At 49.8% G+C, this 21,611-nt stretch overlaps 2 protein-coding genes across 2 annotated transcripts; both read left to right on the forward strand.

The window, feature by feature from the left end:
* Positions 1-17,051: 17,051 nt before the first annotated feature.
* On the forward strand, positions 17,052-19,003 carry LOC119560480 (luciferin 4-monooxygenase). The gene is made up of 2 exons (XM_037873942.1): positions 17,052-17,735; positions 17,931-19,003. Exons 1-2 carry the CDS (start codon positions 17,068-17,070, stop codon positions 18,889-18,891), a joined length of 1,629 nt encoding a protein of 542 aa, XP_037729870.1. The 5' UTR covers positions 17,052-17,067; the 3' UTR covers positions 18,892-19,003.
* Positions 19,004-19,468: 465 nt separating this feature from the next.
* Positions 19,469-21,354, forward strand: LOC119560481 (4-coumarate--CoA ligase 2). Its single transcript, XM_037873943.1, has 3 exons — positions 19,469-19,668; positions 19,731-20,242; positions 20,295-21,354. The coding sequence occupies exons 1-3, from the start codon at positions 19,525-19,527 to the stop codon at positions 21,250-21,252; spliced, it is 1,614 nt and encodes a 537-aa protein (XP_037729871.1). The 5' UTR covers positions 19,469-19,524; the 3' UTR covers positions 21,253-21,354.
* Positions 21,355-21,611: the final 257 nt, after the last annotated feature.

The raw sequence follows: 21,611 nt of genomic DNA on the forward strand, positions 1-21,611 counted from the left end.
TCCAAATTCGTTGATCGTATAGCTGAGAAAGTTTACTTGAGATTGCGCAAACTGGCATTTGGTCAGATTGATGCTTAGGCCATGTTTCTGAAGTACTTGCAAGACAGCCCGAAGATGTTCTTCGTGTTCAGCGATGGAATGCGACGTTATAAGTATGTCGTCTATGTAGCAATAAACGAAGTCCATGCCGCGAAAGATGTTGTCCATAAAGCGTTGAACTGTTTGAGTCGCGTTTTTTAACCCAAACGGCATGTATTGAAACTCAATGAGTCCAAAGGAGTGCACACCGCTGTTTTTTGGATATCGTTTTCTGCCATGGGAATTCGGTAGTATGCTTTAACCAAATCGAGGGTTGAAAAAGTCTTCTTTCCTTGTAGTTGCTCCGTGAAGTCGTGTATATGGGCGATTGGGTAGCGATCTGGTATGGTAATTGAATTTAGTTTTCGATAATCTCCACATGCCCGCCAGCCACCGTCTTTTTTGGTAACCATATGTAACGGGCTGGACCAAGGACTTTTTGACGGGCGACATATGCCTTGCTCCATCAAGAAGTTTATTTCTCTGTTGGCAGTGACAAGTTTTTCACCGGAGAGCCGTCGTGGTCTATTAGCAACAGGCATTCCATTTGTTTCAATATAGTGACGCACGTCGTGTTGCGTAGCTGCTTTTATCGATGGCTTTGTCACGTCGACAAATTCACTTAGGAGTTTTTAAAATTTGGACATACACTGCACTGTGGAAACTGATATGTGTTTCGCTTGTGCAAGACATGCTGGTGTCGATAGTCCAGTAACTGAGTCGATCAAGCGTTGGTTTTTAAGATCAATGAGCAATTGGAATTTGCTTAAAAAGTCTGCCCCAATAATAGCTGTGTGCACGTCAGCGATAATGAACGGCCATGTAAAGTTTCGGCGAAGATCCAAGTTCAGCTGAGTGACGTATTTTCCATAAGTATGAATGACTGTCTGGTTCGCTGCGTACAGTGTCAAATCGCTTAGAGTAGTTTTTTGTCTAGCCAGCGTTCGTGGTATGACGGAAACCACAGATCCAGAATTAACGAGGAAGCGGAAGTGAGATGTGCGATCGGTGACGTGTAGGCGCTGCTCCTGTGGAACAGCTGGCTGAACTGTGGGCTCGCTGGTTATATTCGTGCTGCCGCCGACCAGCGTGTCGGGCGACAGCTCCTTTAGTTTAACGACGAGGAGCGGGAACATGGAGGTCGGCACTTTTGAGCGTTCTCCCCAAATCGATCGTGGTAGAAGCAAAGCTTCTCTTGAGGCCCAGATGCCTGTTGATTTGAATTTCCAGTTTGTACGTGGCCACGCGATGAACTGCGTGAGCGTCCTTGGAATTGGAGACGTTTGACATCCTTTTGCAATACGTCAAACTTCTGTGATAGCGAACGCAAGTTGTCGTTGATCTTTTTCCAGGGGTCTTCGGTGGAAGTTGCGCGAACAGGTGGGGCCGCTGCAGTCGAGGTATTCGTGCTGATCGCAAAAGTGGCGTTGTGGTTTACCGCTTCGAGCATCTTATCTGCGATCTTAGCGAGCTTATCCAAGTCCGTCTCTTCCCAGACTGTAAGAGTGGGGCGAATTGACGCCGGCATCTCTGCCGGGAAAAGAGTAAGAATGATGTTCTCGCTGCCCGGGTCCGGAGCTAGTCGTCGCATGTTGGCCAGGATCTCAAATGGTTTTAGACCAGATGTACCTCCACCCTGCAGAAGTCGGCGCAGTTTCGACTCTGGAGATTCCGCAAATTTTTGTAGTAAGCGATTTTTAATTGCTACGTACTTGTTTTCGTTGGGTGGTCGAATGACTAAGTCTTCCACTGCCAAAACTACATCCTCCTCCAGGTGAAGGGTCACAAGGTCGAACTTGTCGGTGTCGTCGATAATCTGGTGCAATCGAAATGACCGCTCCACTTGCGCAAACCATAGTTGAGGGTTGCTATGTGCGAATTTTGGCAAGTGGACAGTCGCACGTGTGTGTGTGCGAGTAGTCTCATCCCGGTTGCCAGGTGCATTTGTCCGAAGTGCCTCGAGTTGCTGCTGCAGATCTCGGACTTGAGCAGTTAAATCAGCATTTGATTCCGGCATGATGAATAGAAAATCGGAGCGATCGCTTTCTTCGTCGAAATTTAGCCGCCTACCTTTTATTTTTCGCAAAGCGTATTGGCGTCTGTTCATTCAGTGCGCAAATTCTTAATTGTGAATGTGTGTTAACTTCGTGCAAAAAGTAACTTTTACTATGATTTTACTTTCCGGGGTCACCACTATGGCGAAGTATGTTTGCCATTAAAGTTTTATTGAGATTAAGAACTATAGAGTTTATTAATATTATCAAGACTGATTCTTCCGATAAATCTCCGAGTGTTGCCACACCATTCTTCTAGTGACCACATCCCGAACCTCGCCGGCGCGGGCGACCAGGTTTGTAAAACTTTCGCTGGCGAAACTCCTCGATGCCCCAGTATCAACGGTGGCGTCCACCCATCTGCCTCCGACTTCTATCGCTGCCGTGATGAGCCCACCGTGTACCCTTAACGGGGGGTTTGCTGGGGTCGAGCCGATGCTTCGTTCGTCTCCGCCGCACCCAGATTCCGGCGGAGACGTCCTCCGTTTCCCGAGGCATCCCGACGGCAGCACTCTATGGTTAGAACTCCTACTCGACCACAATCCCAACAGAAGTCGCGGCGTGGGTTGGGACAGTCTCGACGGAAGTGTCCGTTCTCACCGCAGCGGCCGCAGGCCCGCTGCACGTCTACTCGGGAGGTTCCTTGCTCGATCATACGGTGGGTCACGTGACCTGCCTGTGTAGTACTCTCCGAGCTCCGGAAGGGATTCGGCGACCGTCGAAGTCGCGATCCCTCGCGGTTTCCGCCCGTCACCCCTGGGGCTCCACCTCGAATCAACTCGAGTTGTTTGACACTCTCGTACTCGGTAGCCATGTGTGTCAGCTGCTTCAAATACGCGAATTCGCCGCGCTTGATATACAGCCGATACTCGGAAGCCATGTTCTCGTATGCCCGGTACAACTCTTCCTCTTCTCGGTACCCAGCCTGTTGCATCTTCGTCCTGAGCTCGATCAGGTAAGTTTTGAAAGACTCTCCTTTCCTCTGCATGTGAGTGCGAATCTCGTCCTCTAACCTTTCGAAATATCGAGGAGGTAGGAAGAAATCCAGAAATTCCCTTCGGAAAGTTTCCCAAGAGGCAGCTTGCAGATGGCTAGTGCGGAGCCACCGTGCCGCCGGGCCCTCGAAAATTTCGGACATAGCCCGGGGGATCTCGTCCGGATTTATCCTATATGTTGTCATCTTCTCCTCGAGTGCGGCGACGAGAGCCAACGGATCTGAGCTACCGTCGAACCGTAGGTTCCACTTATGCATCTTCTCGGGGAGCAAACGTTGAGTGGGAGTCGTGTTACCTTGTACATTTTGTTCCTGTAGACCGGTGGCTGGGCGAACATCTCCTGGCGACATCCAGACTCCGCGTGTCGTTCCTGGATGTATCCCTCGATGACGCGTTGGAACCTTGATCGGCGCGGCGTCCGAGCCGACGGGGATCCGGAGGGACTCCGCAAATTGTCCCATCTCATCGTTCTTCCCCGCAGGGTTGGGACTCGGGGCCCGACTGCTATACTGTTCCTGCAACTGAGCTAGTCGGGTCCACACCCGCTGTGGGAAGGATCCTGTGTTGACTAGGTTAGCGAACGCCCTCCTGGCCTCCTCGACGGTACCATCCGCTTTAAAGCCAAACTCAACGGCGAGTGAGTTGAGTTCGTCTTTTCGGCGAGCATATATCCAGCGAACTCCTACACCAGGGTTTTTGATAAAATCGGTTTCTTCGGACTCACCGTCTGATTCCTTAGAGGTACTCATCGTCTTGTTTTCCTGGGCGGACTTCCTTCTTAAATCCTACTATTCCTTCCCGACTCTGGGTAGGGGCGGTCGTCTCGACTCTCCGGGCGACTCTTCCCTTTTCACGGTGGTTCTTTAGGCCACTTGGATAAATGCCCCGCTAGTCTCGGTGTCCCTGTTCGGGCGCCACCTGTAAGGATGCTTTCTCGGCCGGGGTACAGATCTCAGTCGGATCCAAGAGTCCTTTACAAGAAAATTTGTAAATCACCGAAACGCCGGACTAGAGGGATCCACTCCACAGGGGAACGGGTAACTTTGAGGGGAGTCTTCACCAGAGGTCCTTATTCACGTCGAAGAAAGGCAGATGTCGTTGGTTATGCAGAATCCGATTCCTGGGCTGCGACCTAACGGGCTGGCCGGAGTCTTGCACTTCGCGTCAGAGGCGAAGAATCCACGGGGCTGGACCTTCGGGCGAGGCCGAGCCGGGAGATTACTTGGCGGGTGTTAGTCTTGGGTTTCGCGTCGGAGGTGACAAATCCACCGGGCTGGACCTTCGGGCGAGGCCAAGCCGGGAGGTTACTTTGCGGGCGTAAGTCTTGGGTTTCGCGTCGGAGGCGAAAAATCCATCGGGCTGGACCTTCGGGAGAGGCCAAGCCGGGAGATTACTTTGCGGGCGTAAGTCAGCACGAGGGGCGGAGCCGCACGCGAGCCCCAGGATGGCGAAGGAGCTAGGATTGTGGATAAGGCGGGAAGGGCGTCCGCGCGCAAATCCCAAAACTACGGAGGCGGCGGGATTGTGGATACGGCGGGAAGGGAGTCCACGCACGAATCCCAAAACTATGGAGGAGACGGGAACACTAGGCTTGCGGATAAGGCGGGAAGGGTGTCCACGCACGAACCCCACAGCTACGGAGGAGACAGGAAAACTAGGCTTGCGGATAAGGCGGGAAGGGTGTCCGCGCGCAAATCCCAAAAACTACGGAGACGGTGGGAAAGCTAGGATTGCGGATACGGCGGGAAGGGTGTCCACGCACGAATCGCAAAACTACGGGGGAGGCGGGAAAACTAGGATTGCGGATACGGCGGGAAGGGTGTCCACGCGCGAATCCCACAACTACGGAGACGACAGGAAAACTAGGCTTGTGGATAAGGCGGGAAGGGTGTCCACGCGCAAATCCCAAATACTACGGAGGTGGTGGGAAAGCTAGGATTGCGGATACGGCGGGAAGGGTGTCCACGCACGAATCCCAAAACTACAGGGGAGGCAGGAAAACTACTGGAGCGGACGGGAAGGGGGTCCACATCCAGGTCCGAAGCAGCGGTGTGAACGGGGTAAAGTTAGGTTAGCTTTGGTACCTAACTACGAGAAGGAAACACACGATCGAGAGATGCAATTAGTTATTCTTCACCGTTTATTAATTTTTGTCCTCACTCGGGTCCGCTACACCGTCTTCAGCACATGAGAAACTGACCGTACTAACCTTAGCTGACTTGCTTATATATATGTAAGATAATTGGGTATTATCTGTAGTTTATTAATATAGTTTAGGAATATAATAGTTTGTACATATAAGAGTTACATAAGTTTTGATATTGATTAACGCGACTTTTCAACTGATTTTGCGACTGAAATTACTACTTTTTGACCAACGACTTTGTTTCACAACTTCTCTGTCTCTTGATTCGGCTGATGGTGGTGGACTATCGAATATCATTTTAGAACGCAGCGTGATAAGGACTGCCAACCTATGTCCAATCTACCAGCTCACATATATATGTGTGCCTTGTAATCGCCCGCGTGGCCACTCTGCAGAACTTGATCGCCTCCGCTCGGCTATTTCGAGGAGCACGCGTAACTTTTGAAACCTCGCTAAGCCGTGTCCGAATCACACGTCTTTTCCGTTCCGCGATCCCGAGACAAGAGACCCGCCACGATCGCCACGTGATCCTCCCTCATTTTCCGGCCTTTTCCTCTATTCGGGATTTCCAGTATTTTCCTACTTCTGGTATTTTAGCTCCTTCGCTTTTCTAGTATTTAACGTGTCTTGATGAACTATCGGTTGGCGTTGCCGCCCAGGGTTCTGAACTTAGCTATGACTTATTTATTCTTAATTAAACTTAACATTTATTATAATTCACTGTATTTCTCTTAAAGCTATAATAACGAAAGTAGTACTTATTGTGGTGCACGCGCCTTCTAGGCGGGTTCGTCACACCCCCCCCCCCCCCACCTGATTCTCCCATTCAGTAAGTGGTTCGCCAGGGTGGGCGCAACTGGGGGCTCGTTGGGGGTTCCCATCCTCTCGTGTCGTGGACCAAAGGTTCCTCCCGCTCTACGCTCTCTAAGCTCTCGACGTAGGCTCTGGAGGGTATGGTCTCGGCCGTCTGGTCCTGCTGAGGCGACGCCACAAAGGAACGGCGAAACAGGGGCCTTTCTTCATCATCGTCCTCGGTGTCCGTGACCAACTCGAAGTCGGCCAGATTCTCGGAACACGGAACGATCGGTGTTGAGACTTCGACGTCGCGTCTCGAACTGATAGGCCCCTCGTCGTAAGGCACCTGCATCTCGGGCGTCTGAGTCAAGCGACGTAGGTCCTGCCGGTCCTGGTCGGACACCTCCTGCGGATGGTCCTCTCTTATTGGGGACGTCTGGACCCCTTGAGAGAGCGTAGCTGGGGTCGTCGAAACTCGTCGGGGAGGAGTTGTTAGACCTTCGGATCCCTTAGCAGCTTCCCCCTCTAGTTGGGCTGCTACGTCGTACGGCGAACGATCGGCCTCGAGGTTACCTCCTTCGCCTTCCTTCGGAGCGTGGGGGTCGACTGAATCGGTCAGCATCGTGGTCGCTGGCGCTGTCCTCGTCGTCGTCGAGGCGGTACGAGGCCGGTTGGGGCGACGTCGGCTGGTAGCCTCGACGCGACTCCCCGGGTCGGGGACTCCACAGACCTCCGCGAAGTCCAGCAAAGTGTGGGTCGCCGGGATCCTGGGAATCGTCGCCGTCCATTCCCATTGAGCCGCCCTCGGCTTCACCTTCGGAGGTGGGGGACTCCTCCTCCTCTTCTTCACGGCCGTCCTCGTAGTTTGCCCCCGGGTGGAAGGCCTCGGTGTCGCCGGAGTCGTCGGATACCACGATTACCTCGTCCATCTGGAATATTAGTCTAGACTTATTGGTATAACCCTACCTTCTGAACTCCCTACCTAACGGTGTAGCTAACATAGGACCCGTCAATCTTAACCTATTACAAGCATTGATCTTAAAACTATTCCGCGGTTCTGTGCGCTTACCGTGCCGGGTTACTCGCCCCGGTGATGCCGTCGTCGATCGTGTCGTGGGTGTCTACCGCAAAGTAGGGTTTAAGCTGTGATATATTGGCGATCCGTCGCCGTCGGTCTCCCGGGCGCCGCAGGCGAACCAAGTTTGGAGACGTAAACTTCGCGACGGTATAGGGACCGTCGTATTTGGGAGCGAGTTTGGCGGCGAATCCCTCAGCAGCCTTCGATAAGGGATGTTGTCGCAACCACACTTGACTCTTTAGCGTTGGTCTCCATTCGCGCCTTCGAAGGTTATAGTGCCTCGCCTGCTCTAGAGATGCTCGTTGTAGATTCGATCGCACGATGTCGAAGATTCCTTTGAGACGCGACGCCTTGTCTTCAGGACCTGTATGTAAGACCCCCGATCCAGGGGTAAGTTCGTCGTACAACATCGCAGGCAGGCGTAACTCCCGTTCCTGAGTGAGAAATGCGGGAGTATATCCCGTCGAATCCGATATGCTACTATTGATAGCGAGAGAAATCTCCGGCAACATACTATCCCAAGAACTTTGGTCGTCTTCCGACAGCTGAGATATCAGCGTCTTCACTGTACGATTGGTCCTCTCGGTGGGATTCTCCTGCGGACAATACTGAGCCGTGTACTGGACTTCCACGCCGAGTTTAGTAAAGTAGTCTTTTAGGGCCCGACTTGTGAACTGGGTTCCATTGTCGCACACGAACTTCCGGGGGACGCCCACTCGCCCGAGTATACGTTCCCGAAACGCTTTCTGTACTACAGCGGCGGTGGCTTTCCGGAGTGGGATCAACTCTACCCATTTGGAGAACACGTCATGGAAGACCAGAAGCATAGAGTTCCCCTGTTTCGAACGGGGCAGTGGACCCACGAAGTTGGCACAAAGAATGTCAAAGGGTTCGTTTACGACGCGGGTTAGCATTTTCCCGGCTGCTTTGGTCTGAACGGTCTTAAATTTCTGGCACGACTCGCAGTGTCGAACATGGTGTTTTGCGTCGCGGTACATGCCGGGCCAGAAATATCTTTGTGACAGGCGGTTAATCGTCTTTCGGACCCCCAAGTGTCCTGCGGTCGGGGAATCATGACACTCATATAAGGCGCGAGCTCTATGGGGGTGGGCACGCAGAGTTTCCACGGGAAGTAGTCCTCGTCGTCAGCTCGGTAACCCTTTATTCCTGTACAGCTGGTCGTTCTCTAGCATATAGTCCGCGAACTTCTCAGGCTCGTCGAGTACCTTGTTCTTCATCTTACCGATCCACTCGCAGTGGTCCTCGATCTCGACAGCCCCTTGAAGCACCTCACAGGGCTGTCGCGAAAGTGTATCGGCCACGACGTTCAGCTTCCCTCGTCGGTAGCGCACGTCGAATTGGAACTGTTGCAGTTCTAAAGCCCAGCGCGCTATTCGGCCGGAAGGACTCTCGATATAATTTAACCATTTGAGAGCCAAGTGGTCGGTAATGACTTCGAATCGGTAGCCCTCCAAGTAACACCGCATCTTCCTGATGGCCCAGATGACGGCCAGGAACTCTTTCTCTGTCGTCGTATAGTTATGTTCCGCAGGAGTTAGTCGGCGGCTAGCGTATGCGATGACCTTCTCTTGACCCTCGATGTCCTGAGATAGCACCGCTCCCAAACCGACGTCACTCGCGTCAGTCTGTAAAACAAACTTCTGGTCGAAATCCGGACAACCCAACACGGGGGCGGTAGTCAGGCATCTTCTAATCTCTTCCAAGGCGGTTTGCTGTTCTGGTCCCCAGGTCCACTTCTGACCTTTCTTCAGTAGGGCGGTCATTGGTTGTACGATGGTCGCGAAGCTAGGGACGAACCTCCGATACCATGAGGCCATCCCGATCCATTGGCGGAGTTCCTTCAGGTTGGTGGGGGTCTTCAACCCATTAATCGCGGACACTTTCTCGGGGTCAGTCTGAATCCCTTCACCACTGATCACATGACCGAGGTAAACCAGTTTTTGCTTGAAGAAAGTACACTTCTTTGGATTTATCCTCAAATTTGCCGCCCGCAATATGCAGAACACTTCGGCGAGGTTAACGATGTGCTGTTCCTCCGTAGCGCTAATGACAATAATGTCATCTAAATAAGCGAAGGCGACCGGCTCCACCTCCGCCCCGATTACGCTATCCAGAGCACGTTGGAACGTGGCACTGGCGGAGTGCAGTCCAAAGGGCATGACCTTCCATTGGTATAGTCCCCGACCTGGAACGGTGAAGGCTGTGTATTGGCGACTACCCCTGGCCATGGTTATTTGCCAATAGCCGTTTTTCAGATCCAACGTAGAGATGTACCGTGCGTGACGCAACTTTTCTCTTCACCAAAACGATTGGTGCGCTGTGTGGGCTCCTGGAAGGCTCGATGGCTCCTGAGCGGAGCAGCTCGTCTTGGGTATCGAAGACATGTTGCATCGCGGGGTTCCTGGGATAATACCGTTGCTTCAATGGTTTATCGTCGCGCATGACGATACGGTCTTCGGCGACATGCGAAACCCCCTGGAGACTCTCGAACAAAGCTAACTCCCGGTCGATGAAGCTTTGTTGCCCCAGGCTCAAAGGTACGATTTGTCGCTCTTCGTCGTGCTCTCCCGCTTCCATCCCTACGGGTATCCCAGTGTCGTCTGTCGCAGCCGTGGCCCGCGTAGGCGTCGGTCTGAGAACCTCTGGACCTCCTTGTCTGGCAGTCCCCAATTGGACCTTAAACTTGACGGGGCGTACTGCTTCCCCTCGATCGTCCCTCGGTGGTATGAGCACTGGGAGTAACAACGGATCGCCTACCGCTTGTGGCTCGGGCTGCAAGTCAAGGGTGGCTTGCCCACATCGCACGCGCGTTCCTGCGGTCTTGAGAAAATCCATCCCAAGTATCACTCGATCCAACATGGTGGGCATCACCAACATGGGTAAGAGTACTGTGGTGCCCGCCAACGTGACCGGAGTTCGCCACAATTTCGTAACGTCCAGACATGACCGGTCGGCCAACGCTATTCTAGTGACCACATCCCGAACCTCGCCGGCGCGGGCGACCAGGTTTGTAAAACTTTCGCTGGCGAAACTCCTCGATGCCCCAGTATCAACGGTGGCGTCCACCCATCTGCCTCCGACTTCTATCGCTGCCGTGATGAGCCCACCGTGTACCCTTAACGGGGGGTTTGCTGGGGTTGAGCCGATGCTTCGTTCGTCTCCGCCGCACCCAGATTCCGGCGGAGACGTCCTCCATTTCCCGAGGCATCCCGACGGCAGCACTCAATGGTTAGAACTCCTACTCGACCACAATCCCAACAGAAGTCGCGGCGTGGGTTGGGACAGTCTCGACGGAAGTGTCCATTCTCACCGCAGCGGCCGCAGGCCCGCTGCACGTCTACTCGGGAGGTTCCTTGCTCGATCATACTGTGGGTCACGTGACCTGCCTGTGTAGTACTCTCCGAGCTCCGGAAGGGATTCGGCGACCGTCGAAGTCGCGATCCCTCGCGGTTTCCGCCCGTCACCCCTGGGGCTCCACCACGAATCAACTCGAGTTGTTTGACACTCTCGTACTCGGTAGCCATGTGTGTCAGCTGCTTCAAATACGCGAATTCGCCGCGCTTGATATACAGCCGATACTCGGGAGCCATGTTCTCGTATGCCCGGTACAACTCTTCCTCTTCTCGGTACCCAGCCTGTTGCATCTTCGTCCTGAGCTCGATCAGGTAAGTTTTGAAAGACTCTCCTTTCCTCTGCATGTGAGTGCGAATCTCGTCCTCTAACCTTTCGAAATATCGAGGAGGTAGGAAGAAATCCAGAAATTCCCTTTGGAAAGTTTCCCAAGAGGCAGCTTGCAGATGGCTAGTGCGGAGCCACCGTGCCGCCGGGCCCTCGAAAATTTCGGACATAGCCCGGGGGATCCCGTCCGGATTTATCCTATATGTTGTCATCTTCTCCTCGAGTGCGGCGACGAGAGCCAACGGATCTGAGCTACCGTCGAACCGTAGGTTCCACTTATGCATCTTCTCGGGGAGCAAACGTTGAGTGGGAGTCGTGTTACCTTGTACATTTTGTTCCTGTAGACCGGTGGCTGGGCGAACATCTCCTGGCGACATCCAGACTCCGCGTGTCGTTCCTGGATGTATCCCTCGATGACGCGTTGGAACCTTGATCGGCGCGGCGTCCGAGCCGACGGGGATCCGGAGGGACTCCGCAAATTGTCCCATCTCATCGTTCTTCCCCGCAGGGTTGGGACTCGGGGCCCGACTGCTATACTGTTCCTGCAACTGAGCTAGTCGGGTCCACACCCGCTGTGGGAAGGATCCTGTGTTGACTAGGTTAGCGAACGCCCTCCTGGCCTCCTCGACGGTACCATCCGCTTTAAAGCCAAACTCAACGGCGAGTGAGTTGAGTTCGTCTTTTCGGCGAGCATATATCCAGCGAACTCCTACACCAGGGTTTTTGATAAAATCGGTTTCTTCGGACTCACCGTCTGATTCCTTAGGGGTACTCATCGTCTTGTTTTCCTGGGCGGACTTCCTTCTTAAATCCTACTATTCCTTCCCGACTCTGGATAGGGGCGGTCGTCTCGACTCTCCGGGCGACTCTTCCCTTTTCACGGTGGTTCTTTAAGCCACTTGGATAAATGCCCCGCTAGTCTCGGTGTCCCTGTTCGGGCGCCACCTGTAAGGATGCTTTCTCGGCCGGGGTACAGATCTCAGTCGGATCCAAGAGTCCTTTACAAGAAAATTTGTAAATCACCGAAACGCCGGACTAGAGGGATCCACTCCACAGGGGAACGGGTAACTTTGAGGGGAGTCTTCACCAGAGGCCCTTATTCACGTCGAAGAAAAGCAGATGTCGTTGGTTATGCAGAATCCGATTCCTGGGCTGCGACCTAACGGACTGGCCGGAGTCTTGCACTTCGCGTCAGAGGCGAAGAATCCACGGGGCTGGACCTTCGGGCGAGGCCGAGCCGGGAGATTACTTGGCGGGTGTAAGTCTTGGGTTTCGCGTCGGAGGTGACAAATCCACCGGGCTGGACCTTCGGGCGAGGCCAAGCCGGGAGGTTACTTTGCGGGCGTAAGTCTTGGGTTTCGCGTCGGAGGCGAAAAATCCATCGGGCTGGACCTTCGGGCGAGGCCAAGCCGGGAGATTACTTTGCGGGCGTAAGTCAGCACGAGGGGCGGAGCCGCACGCGAGCCCCAGGATGGCGAAGGAGCTAGGATTGTGGATAAGGCGGGAAGGGCGTCCGCGCGCAAATCCCAAAACTACGGAGGCGGCGGGATTGTGGATACGGCGGGAAGGGTGTCCACGCACGAATCCCAAAACTATGGAGGAGACGGGAACACTAGGCTTGCGGATACGGCGGGAAGGGTGTCCACGCACGAACCCCACAACTACGGAGGAGACAGGAAGACTAGGCTTGCGGATAAGGCGGGAAGGGTGTTCGCGCGCAAATCCCAAAAACTACGGAGCCGGTGGGAAAGCTAGGATTGCGGATACGGCGGGAAGGGTGTCCACGCACGAATCCCAAAATTACGGGGGAGGCGGGAAAACTAGGATTGCGGATACGGCGGGAAGGGTGTCCACGCGCGAATCCCACAACTACGGAGGAGACAGGAAGACTAGGCTTGCGGATAAGGCGGGAAGGGTGTTCGCGCGCAAATCCCAAAAACTACGGAGACGGTGGGAAAGCTAGGATTGCGGATACGGCGGGAAGGGTGTCCACGCACGAATCCCAAAACTACGGGGGAGGCGGGAAAACTAGGATTGCGGATACGGCGGGAAGGGTGTCCACGCACGAACCCCACAACAACGGAGGAGACAGGAAGACTAGGCTTGCGGATAAGGCGGGAAGGGCGTTCGCGCGCAAATCCCAAAAACTACGGAGACGGTGGGAAAGCTAGGATTGCGGATACGGCGGGAAGGGTGTCCACGCACGAATCCCAAAACTACAGGGGAGGCAGGAAAACTACTGGAGCGGACGGGAAGGGGGTCCACATCCAGGTCCGAAGCAGCGGTGTGAACGGGGTAAAGTTAGGTTAGCTTTGGTACCTAACTACGAGAAGGAAACACACGATCGAGAGATGCAATTAGTTATCCTTCACCGTTTATTCATTTTTGTCCTCACTCGGGTCCGCTACACCGTCTTCAGCACATGAGAAACTGACCGTACTAACCTTAGCTGACTTGCTTATATATATATGTGTGCCTTGTAATCGCCCCCGTGGCCACTCTGCAGAACTTGATCGCCTCCGCTCGGCTATTTCGAGGAGCACACGAATCACACGTCTTTTCCGTTCCGCGATCCCGAGACAAGAGACCCGCCACGATCGCCGCGTGACCCTCCCTCATTTTCCGGCCTTTTCCTCTATTCGGGATTTCTAGTATTTTCCTACTTCTGTTATTTTAGCTCCTTCGCTTTTCTAGTATTTAACGTGTCTTGATGAACTATCGGTTGGCGTTGCCGCCCAGGGTTCTGAACTTAGCTATGACTTATTTATTCTTAATTAAACTTAACATTTATTATAATTCACTGTATTTCTCTTAAAGCTATAATAACGAAATTAGTACTTATTGTGGCGCACGCGCCTTCTAGGCGGGTTCGTCACACGCTCTATACATTTGTATTATTAATTATGCAAGTCGACTCCTTGGAGCGGGATTGCTTCGTCAAGGGCATAATTTACCTATTTCACCATCTCGGCCTTCTCTGTCCTGTCACTAATATAAAAAAAATTCAATATTTATGAGTTATATTTCTGCCGATCTGGTACCTCTTATTTTTCTTCAACCCAATTCTGCGTAGCAACAACCTTTCACCTCTTCCATTTTCGGTCTGGCAGCACGGAATCTTTTAATTTAAATAAATTTAAATTCTGAATCTTATAGCATTTAGTGATTGTCCCAAGGTCGAATTCAAAATTAAATTAATTTAAAAAAATTTTTTGAATCTACAAGGGCCAAAGCTAAATCTAGAGAAAAACAAGAAAGGAAGTTAGCTTCGGCAAGCCGAAGCTTATATACCCTTGCAGCTATAATTATTAAATTTAAAAACACAAAAAATGATATTCCCAATAGTATAAGATAATATGTCAAAAAACACCGAAGCTATAATTTGTTTCATATTATTTTCCTACCAATTTTCCAATCGTTCCTATGGCAGCTATATGACATAGTCGTCCGATTTTGATAAAATTTAATTCGAAATTCAGAACTAAATAAAAAATGTTATTTCCAAGCGTTAGAGGTTATATGTTGAAAAACACCGAAGCTATAATTTTTTTCATATTATTTTTCCACAAATTTTCCGATCGTTCCTATGGCAGCTATATGACATAGTCGTCCGATTTCGATAAAATTTAATTCAAAATTCAAAATTATTTAAAAATTGTTATTTCCAAGCTAAGGAGGTTATATGCTAAAAAACACCAAAGATATAATTTTTTTTCATTTATTTGTCCGATTATAAGTTATAGTTGTCCGATCCGGCTGGTTCCGACTTATATACTACCTGCAAAAGATATAAGACTTTTGGGAAAGTTTCAGCCCGATAGCTTTAAAACTGAGAGACTAGTTTGCGTAGAAACGGACGGACAGACGGACAGACGGACAGACGGACAGACGGACAGACGGACAGACGGACATGGCTAGATCGACTCGTCTAGTCATGCTGATCAAGAATATATATACTTTATGGGGTCGGAAACGTCTCCTTCACTGCGTTGCAAACTTCTGACTGAAATCAATATACCCTCTGCAAGGGTATAAAAATGTTATATACAAGCGTAGGAGGTTATATGTGAAAAAAAACACAGAAGTTAAAATTTGTTTCATATTATTTTCCCACCGATTTTACGATCGTTCCTATGGCAGCTATATGATATAGTCGTCCGATTTTGATAAAATTAAATTTGAAATTCAGAACTAATTAAAAAATGTTATTTCCAAGCGTAGGAGGATATATGTTAAGGAACACCGAAGCTATAATTTGTTTTATATTATTTTCCCACCAATTTTACGATCGTTCCTAAGGCAGCTATATGATATAGTCTTCCGATTTTGATAAAATTTAATTCGAAATTCAAGACTAATTAAAAAATGTTATTTCCAAGGAAAGGAGGTAATATGTTAAAAAACACCAAAGATATAATTTTTTAACATTTTTTTTCCGATTATTCCTATGGGAGCTATAATATATAGTTGTCCGATCCGGCTGGTTCCGACTTATATACTACCTGCAAAAGATATAAGACTTTTGGGAAAGTTTCAGCCCGATAGCTTTAAAACTGAGAGACTAGTTTGCGTAGAAACGGACGGACAGACGGACAGACGGACAGACGGACAGACGGACAGACGGACAGACGGACAGACGGACAGACGGACATGGCTAGATCGACTCGTCTAGTGATGCTGATCAAGAATATATATACTTTATGGGGTCGGAAACGTCTCCTTCACTGCGTTGCAAACTTCTGACTGAAATCATTATACCCTCTGCAAGGGTATAACAAGGAAGAACGCTATAGTCGAGTACCTCGACTATCAGATACCCGTTACTCAGCTAAAGGGACCAAAGGAAAATGGAGATATGCAAGCAGCAAAGCGAGATTGAAATGCGCCACCTACCGGCGGTAGACAGATTTAAGCGTTGTGGGCGTTAGAGTGGGCGTGGCAAAGTTTTTTTTGAATCAATCAATAGGTATTGACAAGACCAATACATTTCAGTTATAATTTTTTATCTAGCATGGAAATTGTGGGCGCCACAGGCTTGGGCGGTTTGTGGGCGTTAGAGTGGGCGTGGCATATTCGCGTGACAAATTTGCGCTGCGCTCAAGCCTACGGAATCTAAATCTGAAATCCCATTTACTTATCTTTGATATTTTCCGAGATATCCGCGTTCATATTTACGATTTTTTGAAGTTTGTGGGCGGTTTGTGGGCGTAAAAGTGGGCGTGGCAAACTTTATTTGGGTCAATCGATAGGTATTGATGAGAATAATACATTTCAGTTAAAATTTTTATTCTAGCATGAAAACTGCAGGAGCCACAGTTTTGGGCGGTTTGTGGGCGTTAGAGTGGGCGTGGCACTCTGCTGAAACAAACTTGCGCTGCGTAAGAAGCTCAGGAATCTGCACGCCTAATCTCAATAGCCTAGCTCTTATAGTTTCCAAGATCTCAGCGTTCATCCGGACGGACAGACAGACGGACAGACGGACAGACGGACATGGCTAGATCGACTCGGCTAGTGATCCTGATCAAGAATATATATACTTTATGGGGTCGGAAACGCTTCCTTCTGCCTGTTACATACTTTCCGACGAATCTAGTATACCCTTTTACTCTACGAGTAACGGGTATAATTACATGTAAAGAACCTAAAAGATGAAACATTATGTGTAGAGTAGAAAAATAATGTAAAATAAACATTACATGCAGTTCCCAAGATACTCTTATAGATGGCGCACTGTTAAAGAACAAAAACCGTTACGAAATTAATATTATGGTTGTTAACTTGTATTAAATTGCTGTATAAATTAATGGAATTATCTTATAATGCATATGGCTGTGAAGGAAAAACCACAAGATAGCATAGTTAACTCAAATCCCTCGGGACTAAAAGAGAGATTGTATACTTCTGAAATACGTAATAGTAAAAAAAAATTTGAGTTTTAAAAAAATATGATTGTGAATGGTTAACCTGCGCCACATCTTAAAGATGCTTTATTAAATAACAAATACGGCTGTCGCGGGGTCAGCTTGATTATCATCTGATTCGCCAAACGGTTTTCTACAAAGATATCGTGTCAAGCGAAACTCTGAACAATCAATAGGTGAAATTAAATATCCGGACACTTTAACTGCTAAATTGCCGGCTAATTTTTGTAATTTCGCTGACCTTTAAATAGACCTGTCCGCAGGCGAGTGTGCAACAGTTGCAAGCCGCGCGTGCATCACGATGTTGGACCTCAACGGCAATCCGGCGACCAGCTACGATCCAGACGAGAAGGTCTGGAGTGGCTCCAGCCAGCAGAGTCTCTACAACGAGGAGCTGACCGTGGGCCAGATCATCTTCCGGCAGCTGCAACGCCAGCCCCACAGGATATTCCAAATCTCGCATACGGATAACACGCGGCTGACCCGGTCGCAGATGCTGCAAAATGCAGCGAAGATTGGTTGCTATCTGCGGGATCGCGGTTTTAAAAAGGAGACGGACTTGGTGGGGCTCATGGCCCGGAACTCCACGCTCGTGGGCGCTTTGGCCTACGGCTGCCTGTTCAATGGAACTCCCTTCCACGCCGTCAATCCCAATCTGGAGCAGAAGACCATCGAGAGTCTCTACAAGATCACCAAGCCACGCATCCTTTGCTGCGACATCGGGGACTACGAAAAGATCAAGAACATAGGAGCCACGCTGGGTGCTCTTATTATAACAGTTAACGGGAAGGTTCAGGGGGTAATGAGTGTCTCAGATCTGCTGCAGAGTCCCCTTCCCGAGGACTACGAGCCCGCACAGTTCAAGAGAGGCGTCGATCGCACCATGGCCATCCTCTGCTCCTCGGGCACCACCGGAACTCCCAAGGCGGTGACCCTGTCAAACAGCCGAAAGCTATTCGAAACCCATAGGTAGGGTTTTCATAGGGATACTTTTGAAGGGTCTTTAAAATTATATTTTATACAGCTTTTTTTAAGCTTCCCCAAATTTTAAATGTTCTTGGTGCTTGAAATAAGTAATATATTACAGATTGGGGTCACCAAGAAGGAGCATAAGCTGAAATTCTGGGAGTTTCTTTACCGTTAATTTCTTATTGTATATTTCAGCTATCTGGGATCCGACGACGTTCAATATGCTCCCAGCACCTTGGATTGGCTCACGGGTCTCATTACCCTGGTAACAGCTGGAGTGTTTGGCACAGTTCGTCTGATTTCCAGTGAAATGTTTAGTACCGCCCACTTTCTAGACATTTGTGAGCAGCACGAGATCTCCTGGACCATCATGGCCAATTCGCACGTTGCCATGTTGGCCAATTGCCACAACACCAGGGCGCAAAGGCTGCGAAGTCTTAGGCATTTGCTCTTCGCTGGAGGTCATTGCCTGGTGGCCACTTTGAAGAAGATGCAGTCCTTCCTGCATGGATCAGGAATCCTTAAAAATGCTTACGGCCTAACCGAGGTGGGAACTTTGATATCCTACAACTACGACACCCAATCTAGGCCCACTTCAGTGGGTCGGCTAATGGCGAATATTCGGGTGAAGATTGTCGACTCTTCGGGCCAGTTGCAGGGCCCCAAAGGATTGGGTGAGGTCCTCTGCCACAATGGGCAACCGTGGAGTGGATATGTGGGTAATCCCCAGGCCACCGCGGAGATGAGGGACTCAGCGGGATGGTATCACACCGGCGATGTGGGTTATTTCGACGAGGACCACTGCCTGCACATTGTGGAGCGCAAAAAGGACATGCTGAAGTACCTGGGAATGATGTACTATCCACATGAGGTGGAGGAAGTGATCGCCCAGATTCCCGAAGTGGCAGAGGTTTGTGTTTTCGGCATCTGGCGCGAGACGGAAGGCGATGCTGCCGCAGCATCCGTGGTCCTGCGATCAGGCAGCAAACTGGATCCCAAGCACGTCGAGCAGTTTGTACGCAAAAACGTATCCGTGCAGTTCAAGCATCTCCACGGTGGAGTCCAGATAGTTCCTCAGCTGGCCAAGAGCGCCAACGGAAAGGTCAATCGACATGCCGTAAAGGCTGCCTACTTGAGAGATGTGTCCCAGCCTTAAAATTGATTGATAATCAACAACTACCAAGCATAAACTTTTTCAAATGTTAAACATTGCGTTCAGATGGCACGTCATTGGTATCGCACTAAATAAAATAAATATATTTAAAGCACTTAACGGTTTATGATTTCAAGTTCCGGTTAGGTATATTATCAAGTTTTGTTGCCAAACATTTTTTAGCATTTGAAGCGGAAGCTGTAATATATAAAATTCAAACAAAGCTTCTGGAAAACCTATCTATCTCTATCTCATAAAGTATTCAAACCATCTTCTAATCGATATGCCAATACTTGCAATATTTCCACTGCACATGCGATGCAGTATACACAGATCATTCTTAATCGAGAATCTGCCGAGTCACTGCAAAAAAACGCAGCCTCAAATGTTGGGGCTCTACCGCCAATTACTGGACGAAGGCAAGTGTTTTGTTATGGAGATTGCCCCACTGGCCCGACTACTTTGATCACAAGTGCAGCTGCAATCGCGTGTCTGTCTAATCAGTGCAAACGCCCCGAAAGTTATCTAAAATAGTTTGCAAATAGATCGCTCGGCTTTATAAAAGGCGAGCTATCGTTGCACTTCGCATTCAGTCGAGAATTTATACCTAATAGTAGCGGGTTGGAAGTTACCAGAATGCCGTTTAGACCAGCCAATTTCTACGATGCTGATCTCAAAGTCTGGAGCGGTGGCAAATTGGAATACTACTTTGACCCACATCTGTCCATCGGGGAAATAATCTTTGAAGAGATGCGGCGGCATCCCCAGCTCATAGCTCAGGTAAGTGAATGTACGGGTTCACTAGTGCAAATTCTAAGTGATAATCCAAACTAACCTTTCAGATCTCGGCTACGGAGAACACGATACTGACCAGGGCGGAGCTCCATGCCAACTCAATGCACGTGGCCAGCTTTATGCGACTAGAGGGACTTCTCCAATCCGATGTGGTGGGCATTATAGCCAGAAATACCACCCATATGTCCGCTGTTGCCTACGCCTGCTTCTTTAATGGAATCGCCTTCCATTCGCTCAACATATCATACGAACAGAGTACCATCGAAAAGCTATTCAAGATCACCAAGCCTCGACTTATTTTCTGTGATGGGGATGAGTTCGAGAAGGTTCGAGCTGCCACAGCTCAACTAGATGTGAAGATCATCACTATGCGTAATCATCCTCTGGATTCCATCCGTATCAATGAAGTTCTGGCCACTCCCATTGAGGAAAACTTTCGGCCAATTCGACTGGAACAGGGCAACGATCAGACCCTAGCAATTCTCTGCTCCTCCGGCACAACGGGAATTCCAAAGGCTGTGACCATAACAAATAGTCGACAGATCCTAAATTGCAGCCAGTAAGAAAAGTCTATGAACACAGAGATCCTTAAGTAATCATACTTCTCATAGCTTTTTGACCACCAAGGACGTTCAGTACACCCACAGTACGCTCGACTGGATTACCGGTCTTCTGACCACCGTCACATCCGGTGTCTTCAGCACCAAACGTATCATAGCGGATAATATCTTCGATCCAGCTTTCTTTATGCGACTCGTGGAGGAGCACCAGATCACGTGGATACTCCAGGCGCCTGCCCAGATGGCCATGATGGCCAACTCACCAGCTTTCGGAACTTCCGACTTGTCCAGTTTGCGATACTACCTCTTCGGAGGATCTCGGGCTTCGGTGGAGACCCAGCATCTCATCCGCGGTCGCCTTCGCGAGGACTGCCTACACTTTGCCTACGGGTTCACAGAGCTGGGCAGCATGGCCTCCATGAACTTTCACTTCGACGAGAAGCCCAACTCGGTGGGTCGTTTGGTGGCAGGACTGAAGCTGAAGGTGATCTGCGAAAAGGGAGAGTCCCTTGGGCCCAATAAGGTAGGAGAGCTGTGCCTCTGCAATGATCAATACTGGGCCGGGTATTACGGCAATCCGGAGGAAACACACAAGATGCGGGACCCACAAATGTGGTTCCACAGCGGGGACCTCGGATTCGTCGATGATGATGGGTTCATATTCATTGTGGAGCGCAAGAAGGATATGCTCAAGTACCAGAACATCATGTACTATCCCAATGATATCGAGAGTGTCATATCGGAGATGCCAGACGTGGCAGAGGTCTGTGTCTTCGGGGTGTGGAATCAGATCAACGGGGACGAGGCTACCGCCGCGGTGGTTAAAAAACAAGGCAGTTCCCTTACGGCCCAGGACATTGTGGATTACGTGGCAACTCATATCGAAGCCAAGTACAAGCAGTTGAACGGAGGAGCCATCATCGTGGAGGATCTGGTGCGCAGTCCCAATGGCAAAACCAACCGCATGGCAAACAAGGCGTTCTTCTTGGATGCCAAGAATTCAAACTAAACAACAATTTTTTAAAAACAATTTCTATATTTTTTGTATCAAAGAATTATCAAAAAATAATATATTTTTAAAAGAGCCAATAAAGTGTCCCTAATGAACCTATCAGTTTATAACATTCAATTTATGCTAAATAAACCTCTTTCAGAGGATTGAGAGATCAAAAAAATCTCTTAGCTTGAAATATAATAGTACTAATTTAATTAAATTAAATTGATTCAGTCTAAGCTTTTTATGCACTTGTTAAACCTGTTTCTATTGATCGAGATATCCAACAAAGAGCAAGATAAAAGATATGTAGGTCACGAAAGGGGCATTCGCCCAGTCAAGGTCTATCTCATTTATCATTTCATAGCTAACTC

This window comes from Drosophila subpulchrella, unplaced genomic scaffold (assembly GCF_014743375.2).
Source record: "Drosophila subpulchrella strain 33 F10 #4 breed RU33 unplaced genomic scaffold, RU_Dsub_v1.1 Primary Assembly Seq354, whole genome shotgun sequence".
NCBI classification, from domain to species: Eukaryota; Metazoa; Arthropoda; class Insecta; order Diptera; family Drosophilidae; genus Drosophila; species Drosophila subpulchrella.

Excerpts from the sequence above, each read along its gene's own strand:
- LOC119560480 (XM_037873942.1), top strand. The coding sequence starts at position 17,068 with ATGTTGGACCTCAACGGCAATCCGGCGACCAGCTACGATCCAGACGAG. Across the intron at positions 17,736-17,930 it reads AAGCTATTCGAAACCCATAG|CTATCTGGGATCCGACGACG; the intron begins GTAGGGTTTTCA and ends TGTATATTTCAG.
- LOC119560481 (XM_037873943.1), top strand. The coding sequence starts at position 19,525 with ATGCCGTTTAGACCAGCCAATTTCTACGATGCTGATCTCAAAGTCTGG. Across the intron at positions 19,669-19,730 it reads ATCCCCAGCTCATAGCTCAG|ATCTCGGCTACGGAGAACAC; the intron begins GTAAGTGAATGT and ends CTAACCTTTCAG. Across the intron at positions 20,243-20,294 it reads CAGATCCTAAATTGCAGCCA|CTTTTTGACCACCAAGGACG; the intron begins GTAAGAAAAGTC and ends TACTTCTCATAG.